The sequence below is a fragment of the Numida meleagris genome, chromosome 4, assembly GCF_002078875.1.
Source record: "Numida meleagris isolate 19003 breed g44 Domestic line chromosome 4, NumMel1.0, whole genome shotgun sequence".
NCBI classification, from domain to species: Eukaryota; Metazoa; Chordata; class Aves; order Galliformes; family Numididae; genus Numida; species Numida meleagris.
This window is the reverse complement of record NC_034412.1, coordinates 37518419-37526982: the sequence shown is the minus strand read 5'-3', so window position 1 is coordinate 37526982 and position 8564 is coordinate 37518419. Positions and strand designations below refer to the sequence as shown.

Genomic DNA, 8564 nt, shown 5'->3' with positions numbered 1-8564 from the left:
GAGAACTAGGTATGTCCACTACATGATGTTATGATGTGGAATACCAATAACCGAAAATCACAAAACCATGACAGCTAAGTAAAAAATATTAAGTATACATAGGTCACACTGAAAGTAATGCCTCCTATTTATTTCCATGGAAACTACAACAGATCAAAGAGAACAATAACACCAATAGACCAAATTGTCAGCTACAAAACACTGTTTTTCAGTGTAGTCACCACCATTAGCTGTGTATGAGCTGATTGAAAAGCTCTTCATTTCATGGTGTGACAGTTGTGCATGGCTGTCTGGAACGTGGTTTGTCTTTCACTTCACTGTCGCAACTGCTGAAACACAGAATACACCACCTCACCATGCTCACATCCACTGTTTGGTCTTCATAAACATTCAGCAAGTGTCAATGAATGTCGGTGGGTGCCATTTTTCTGCATGGAGGAATTAAGTGACACACCGTTGCTTGATACACACCTCCATGTCAGATGCCACTTTGTCAGACTGCCCCTCTGCTGCCATCCGTCACACAGCAATAAAATGTAACAGAATATTGGTAGGAAGGTTCAACATCTTCAGCCATACCACCAACATCCGCCTCTGATGTCCTGGGCCAACACAAAAAAATAGGAGGCATTACTTTCAGAACAGCCTTCGTTTAAAAGCCACAATTTTCATCAAAATAATATATTGTTAGCAAACAGTTTTTTTATATTGAATATGACCCTTATCTCTTTTCTCACAATAACTCTTTGAGTCACTCCAAAGTGGAAGGAAAAGGAAGAAGATGTGAGGTGAATCTGTCTGTCCTGTGATGTGTGTAATATTATGTGAATGGCTCTAGTTTGGGCTCACTTTATTTGATTCTATGATGTGGAAGGAAACTTCACTTTTTGTGAAGTTAGATTTTTTTATTTTTTTTTTTTTTTGTGGAAAGCCCTAAACTCTCTTTCAGAAGTGGACATATTTTCCACACACTTTTGCATTCATTTTTACTTTGAAGGTTGTGGCTTTGTGTGTTGTGAACACTGTAATGGGCCTATGTAGAAACATTTCCAGCTTTTTCAGACCTAGCCAGCTGATTAACAACTGTCACTGGTTCTACTTGAGGTACAATAAATCTCATACAGGTCTATAAAGAGCTGCTCTGAAGGAAAATATCTGTACATCTGATTTTTCCTTTTATGTTTGAGCTGCTCAACATTGAGTAAACTGCTGTTGGCAAAAATAGCTTCAAGCTCTACTTCTTTGGCCTTGTCAAGTATTTATTTAGAGATAAAAGGGATGAAACCACTAAACTCTGCAACTTATAAACAAAATCCAGCTTCCTGACATCCTTAACCTTTAGACTTTTATCTGTGTTCTGTACAGGCTACCCAAGTCTTGCAATATGATGCAATCTGGTAAGTTCTGAGGGGGAAGAAAAGATCTCCTTTGCATTTTGATAAGAAAGTTGAAAAAGTCTGCTTGGCAGTCCTGAAGCCCTAAAGATCTGTTTCTACATTCAGATTTGTTGTTTACTTTAAAATTTCCATTAAGATAGCATGTACCTACCTTTGGCAGATTTCACCTCGTTTCAAGTGCTCTGAATCAAACAACTTCTCCATAAATGTCCTTCTAGGTATTTAGGTAAATAACACTAAACTTATTTATCTAAATTTATACATTTAAACATTTAGAGTCAAACCACAATTAATAGGAAAAGGTGTTTGAAACTGGTACTGGGATGTGTAAGTGAATATGTAAGAGAACACTTCGGGGGGGAAAAAAAAAGTGATATGGTACTTGCACTGGCTCATTTCATTAGCTTAAGTGGAGGCCCAGCAAAGAGATGTTGTTGGGTACCTGCTATCATATTGAAGTATGCGTGGTTAACTAGTTATCTCTAGGCACAAGTGAAAATTAGATTGTTTCTACAGAGAGAAGATGTCTGGGGAAGAGTTTCTACATGGAGAATCCTCAAAAGAACAAATAAAGTGAGGAAAAAATTCTGAAATTTCTATTTTCATTAATGCATACTTTCTCCCAGTTTTGGTACTCTGTTCCTTGACTTATTAATACAGACATTGCTTAATTATCTCCTTTACCATGCCTCTTTATTTTTGTCCTGGTAAAAATTGAACATGGACAGCATTAGCTCTCCTCTGCCTTCGTTAAAGTCTTGTTCACTAAAAGTCAGTGGGCCATCCAGCTCAGCTCACAGACATTTCAGTTCCACCCCTAAAGAGTGCCTTGTGAAACTTGAGATTACAGCTGCCAAAGTGAGCAGGGTTATTGGGTTCTATCTCTTTCAGTATTTTCTTAATTTGAGAGCCATTTTGTCTGGGATACAGAGATAGGATAGCATGAGCATAACTATAGTAACACACTGTGGTAATCTTCCATGCTCAGCATGAAATCCCGGTTTCCACATGTTGTAGTCTTGAGCTGCCACTAAAGTGAACTCAGGAGAAGTTCAGGGACTTCTAATAAATAGGACCTTCTGAGTATATTTACTCTCCTAGGTAACTAGTTCAGTAGATTCAAGGCAATTATTAATCAGAGGATGACTGGCGCAGCATATATGAGTAGTCTCATTTTCTTTGCTATTTTTGTAAAACTGCCCAAATTTATTGTATAAACTTTTCCCGAAAATAATCAGTCTCAGAACTTTCAGAAGCTCCAGGAGTCACCTTCTTTTATATTCTTGTAAAATTAGATCTCCCGAGCCTTTCATGGTATCACCAGAAACATGTAACGCATTAGCATTGTACTTGTTGAACTGCATAAATAGAGGCAAGCAGATTTATTCATTTCAGTCCCTGGTATTTGCAGTCTTTCAGAGTGCTCTACTCCCCATTAAGTATTTCTAACGACACTGTTGTTTTTTCCTAAATGTAAGTGGTAAAGAAAAGTGTCCCAGGCATGTAATTTCAATAGTATCTTCTTCCCTTATGACTCATAACTGCTGAAATCAACACAACTTGGAATGTGCTTAGGAACTTCAGTACCTCTTTAATGTTTTCAAATAGTAACAGCTGTGCATGTTTATGACTTCATGCTCTACTTTAGACTTAGTCTTAACCAATGTTTCTGAGTGTTAAATTGTTGTATTTTTAGAAAGTCCCTGTGCATTGTAAGAGAATTATCATTATTAAATATTTAATTGAGCAGAACAGCAGCAATGATGCAAAACCAGATCTGCTTGTATCGGAACCATGCATGTGTGTTTAGAAAATGTATTCTGAGGTAACTGATATGCATTGTCTTTTTCCTCAAGTCACCAACAACCCCTTCCTTTTACTTTCTTCCCTAATTTAGAGACTTTAATGACTCTGGCTTTGAACACCTCTGGACCTTCTTGCAGACCCATTTATTTTAGTTTGCTATCTACCAGAATGGCTGGCTGAGGGGAAAAGAGATACAGAGGTGGAGAAGACGGAGAGGTGAAGAAAAGTTTGACTTGAAGTCATGTAGTGAAAAAAATACAGTGGATTCAGTAAACAATAATGACCTAAAACACCACTGCTTTAGGAAATAGCTGAGAGGAAATCTATATCAGAGGAAGACTCCAACCATTCTTGCTTGTGTTTATGTAAACCTGTTTTTGTATGGTATTATATAAGAGAAATATCTTGAATAACTATTACACATGGTCTTGATGGAACTTTTGTCATCACCTGACACTGTATCTTTTGCACTGTTATCAGCACGGCTGATATTTGAACAAACAATACAATGAGCAACTTTTCAAAAATGTCATAAATTTGCAGTCTGGCAAGATACTGGTTTTTGTGTTCTAGATGAAGGGCAATTATACCGGATCAGTTTCTGGAATCCCATCAAGGTAATTATCTGTTTCTGGTGGAACTCCATCAATATATTCCTCTACATCTTTATATAGTATGTTCAAAGTTTTGTGGCATCTAGGTATAACAAATAAATGAGTTATCTTTCAAAGCTCAAAGCACTAATAATGTTAAGTATGAAATGAAGTGCCAAAATGTGAGAAAGATGTTGCAAACTTGTGTGCAAAGAGGAAAGACTATATCAGCTGAAAGAGCCATGCTATTAACACTAATATTGTCTTCTCATAAAAGATATTACCTGGCATTCCGAACAGTAGTGCTGCATGCTGGGGAACTTAAAAGATGTACTATAAAGCCTTTTTGTATACTTGATGACACATATTGAAATTCTGAAAGTTTTATGCTGAGCAGATATTTTTTCTGCTTGGATTCTATATTTGAAATTAATATTTTCCATGGAACAATCTCTGTTGACAGAGGAGCTAATGATGTTAATAATCAGAAGAACAAAGACACTGAAAGTTGTACAACTCAGAAGAGAAGGAATTTAGGGTAATTCTAAGGCAAACATTAAATAGTTTGTAAAAATGCATAATCTTAATGAACACAAAACTAGGAAAATGCAAAAAATACAGAGCCCAAAAAGCTCAAATCAAAGTGATACATCATAAACTACGAAAAGATCAGTGAGAACTTATACTTTTAAGTAGGTGCAACTCGAGATATGAGGGCTATTCCTCTGGGTTTGGCACTCCACCTACTGGACATCCATGATTTGGTGGTAAATTTTGCTCTCCTACTTGAGTGTGGGAAGACTGCAGGGGAATGTTGCCGGTCTAAAGGCAGTGAGCTGTTGCTGGGTGGAAGCTGCATGTGCTGCATTTTATCTGCTGCAGTGAGGTAAGGAAGGGCTCACAGGATCTGTTAGAGTTGACTGATTTTTGAATCTCTTTGCTTTATTTATTTATTATTTAGTTGTGCATTTTGTTTCTCTCTGAAAGGTTTGGACATTTGCAAGAGAAAGATTTAAATAACGTTCCATTTGACAGTGTTGAACTGGTACACTGGCACTTGGTGCAATGAGCATCCTCAGTTCTATTTTGCCCATAATGCACTGTGGTATGTTTACATGGGTGCTAAAATAAAGAATTTCCAAATTTATCTGTTTTTGAGTGAACACAGTACAAAATGTAAAGCAGTCCACAACATTAAGAAAGAGAATATGTTAATCTGAGGAAGTAAATGCCTAGGGAAAGTATTTTTTTATTATTTTTTATTTATTTATTATTTTTTTATTATTTATTTTTTAAGGAAAATTTCTGGAGGGAGAATACAACTGAAAAAGAAACAATACTTCTATAATGTACACATTTGAAGTCTATTGAATGCTTTTGCTGTCTTTGGCTCTTCTAAAACAATTGCTGTATGTATACATTCCTAACCAGATCTTTTCTAAAGCAATTTTTATGCTTAAAAGTGTTTCAGTTTTCACCATGCTTGTGAATATAAAACAGAGCTGTGTGGAGTGTGTGGTCCACTTGCATAACAGTTTGGAGTCCAAAATTAATTGCAGAGTGACATTGGAGAAAATGTCTGTTTTCAGGATGTGCATATGTTTGTAGTTTCCCTGAGAAGTTTCTCATACTCTTTCTTGTATAACAAAACAAAAACCAGAATGATTTGTTTTTTCTCTAGGGCTTGCTGTGCTTGTACGTATATGAATGAATATATTTAAAATATATTTGTTAATATATTGCTTACCTTTTTTGTAGAGGAAATAAGTGTAGCTGAGTTGTTGTCCGGCATTGACTCACTGAGTAGAGCTCTGAAGAATGAGGAAAAAAAGGAGAAATTTTCCTATCTCAGGTAAGATCTGGGATAACTGACTGAACTATTGTCTTCATTCTGAAAGACAAAGTTTACCTTGTCTTTTTACAGATTATATGTTACTGAGTAAATTTCATACTGTAAATTCTTTGAGAAATTGTGGAGTTCTATAAGATCTAGGAAAAATGCTCTGTAGTTTGATTGCTTTATTTTTATTGGGCTCAGTAGTGCCTCTTGAATATATAGTTTAATTCCAAGGTCTTGCTGAAAATTCAGGATAAGCTTTTTCCAATGTTACACTTCTAAAACTTCAGTTGCCAGAGTAAGAGACACTGAAAAATTTTTATATTTTTAAATTTGCTAGTTAAAATGATTTTTTTTTCTCCTGTATTTTAGTAATCAAACTCATATTTAAATCTTATAGTCCAGGATGAGGCCCTATAGTCCAGGATGAGGCCCTATAACTAAACACTACTGAAATATATGTTAACTTTATTTACATTTTATTTTTAGCATACTGACTTCGCCTTTTCCTTTTTAAAATGTCAGCTAAGTGGAATGGTGATCATTTGCATCAGCTGAAGACCTGGCTCAGTTCTGCTCCCAGAAATGAACTTTTTTCTTCATTCTGTTCTAATTAATTGGCATGGCATAATCATTCCATGGCGCATTTCTCCCTTGTGGCAGCACCACCTCTTGTGAACATGTATAGAGCTGGGCTGCATGGCTAGTAACTGCATTGTTAAGTATTTACTCACAGCTGCAACCCATGTGCTCTGGTGTGTATGAACACATGCCCACTCACTAACATGCATAATGGAGCACACTCTAACCCATTATGGGTATTTATTTGCAATCTTGGCAGATTCTTCATAAGCTGAATCTTCTCAGAAGTTACTTTATGCTTTTGATAATTTTAATGAATTCTCAAACATCCTTTTTATCATTTCAAACACCTTTCTAATAATAATGCCTCAAAATTGTTGACGATATCTTCCTTTTATCATCTGAATTCTAGCACTTTAAGGAAACTTCTTAGTGAAACAATTTCAGTTTCAATTTGAGATTGAAATATTGGTGGGAGAATATAGAGCTCTAACTGTGTAGTCTTAGAAACTTAGCATTTTCTCTGTTTAGCAGTGTGATTATGTTTGCCTTGGAATGAGCACAGTTGAAATGGCTGCCCATAGAAAGTGCTTCAGCTGTACCAGTGGGCTTTGACTCCTTCTTTCAACAAATCCTCAAAGGGAGAGAGAATTACATATAGATATATGATGTGGTCTTTATTTTTGGAAAGTGTAACATATCTCAGTGATAAAGCAGAAGTAGGCACTATGCTTCTGGTTGATAGCAGTGTTTTTGGTGGCTGTCAAAAGGGAATGGGATTTAAAAAAAAGCTAAGCACCTTTAACACCAATGAAGTCTTGAAACCCTGAGAAGTATATTGTTCATAATATCAAGGCATAGGATGTGTGACTTTGGCTATACATTAAAGAAAGTTCATATGGTAGCATACTTAAATACTAAACCTATTTGCATACATGAGTTATGATAATGATTTCCTTTCCATGATCTTTCTGTTCATCTTTCACTAGTATCTGGATCTGTGGTTGCACAACAGGTGTGGAAAAATGATGCTGAAGTTTTAAAAGTATTTGATGTTACTACTGACTATGACAGTTCCTGATAAGCTCATCTGCAAGCCAGAGCTGAAACTGAGATGTGTTTATCACATGGAAGCTCCTGAGGCTGTTTGTTATTTCACAACAGTTCTAGAAATCAGTGATGGGAACAAACTTACTCACTGGGCTGAGTATGTTTTCTGTGCCTAGCATTATGCAAAACTAGCCATAGTTAAGCAGCTAGGTTAAAATATTTTAGATAACCATCTTTACATTAATATAACATTTATATAGTTAATGGAGTCCAAAAGCCCAATCTCCCTATATAAAAATTCAGCAAGTAGATGAATGGCTCTCATGAATATGAAGTAGTTCCCGTGAACACAAATTAGTTTTCAGTAACTGACTTTTCTGATAGAATATACTTATTATCTTTGAAATTATTCACCACAACTACATACCACATTGTTTTAATGGTAAGATAAATGAAACATCTGGAACTGCTGTAATTATTCTGTAGAGCAGCCTGTGAACAGATGAGCAGACAGATTGGCATGATTATGAAGAAACAAAGTCCATAGAAGTCTGCTCCTACCCACTCAAAAGTGAATGGAGCTTCACAGAAGTAGTTTTCCTTGTCTCATTGATGCCTATATTCATTATATCAGCCATGGCATATCTGTAGGCAATGCTACATGCCCAGATTTTACCAGTATAGACAAATTTGTATTTTCCAGTGCTACTGTAGCAAATTTTTGTTTACTTTCATTCCTTAACTTCCATACTCACATTACCAATGAGTGCCAGTTAATTAAACTCACGACAGAAGTCAGTCTGTGAAGATCTAGAATAAAACCGTCAATTTATTTTCTATTATTACAAAGCAGTTTTTAGATTTCAGTGACTTATAAGGACATCTTAAAAGAACAGCTAGTTTAGAAATTAGTCTCTCCAATTAGCAGGTACCCAACCCAAAAGCTACTGTTCATTCAAATGGTTCACTTAGACTTTTATTTTAAGTGTTAAAAAACATATTTCAAAGTAATGTATCACACAGTATGAGAGTTTCGCTTACAGACTTACAATAAAATCTTGTAGAAATACAGATGATTAAGCTTTGCTTTTTTTTTTTTCTTTCTGAAGCAGATCCCTGGATTTGCCAAGTTCTTCTCCCAGGCCAGGTGATATTCCTGGGTTTCAGATCACACACAAAGGTAAACAGAAGTAAATTTGTTTTGGTGCTGAGTGTAGATAAAATCTGATTAGTCTATGCGGAGTACTAGAAAAGAGAACTTGAATTTTTTTGAGGGAGAGTTGTTTTTTTTTTTTTAAA

The 8564-nt window shown here is 35.7% G+C and overlaps 1 protein-coding gene across 12 annotated transcripts in view; it reads left to right on the top strand.

The window, feature by feature from the left end:
* Positions 1–8564, top strand: part of IQCM (IQ motif containing M) — a 189092-nt gene that overhangs the window by 90657 nt on the left and 89871 nt on the right. For 11 of the 12 annotated variants that reach the window (XM_021396554.1, XM_021396553.1, XM_021396552.1 and 8 more), the window contains 2 exons: positions 5555–5648; positions 8375–8445. In XM_021396554.1, the coding sequence (XP_021252229.1) occupies positions 5555–5648; positions 8375–8445 (165 nt within the window). The remainder of the gene's footprint in view (positions 1–5554; positions 5649–8374; positions 8446–8564) is intronic. The other variant, XM_021396549.1, reaches the window with a different exon arrangement.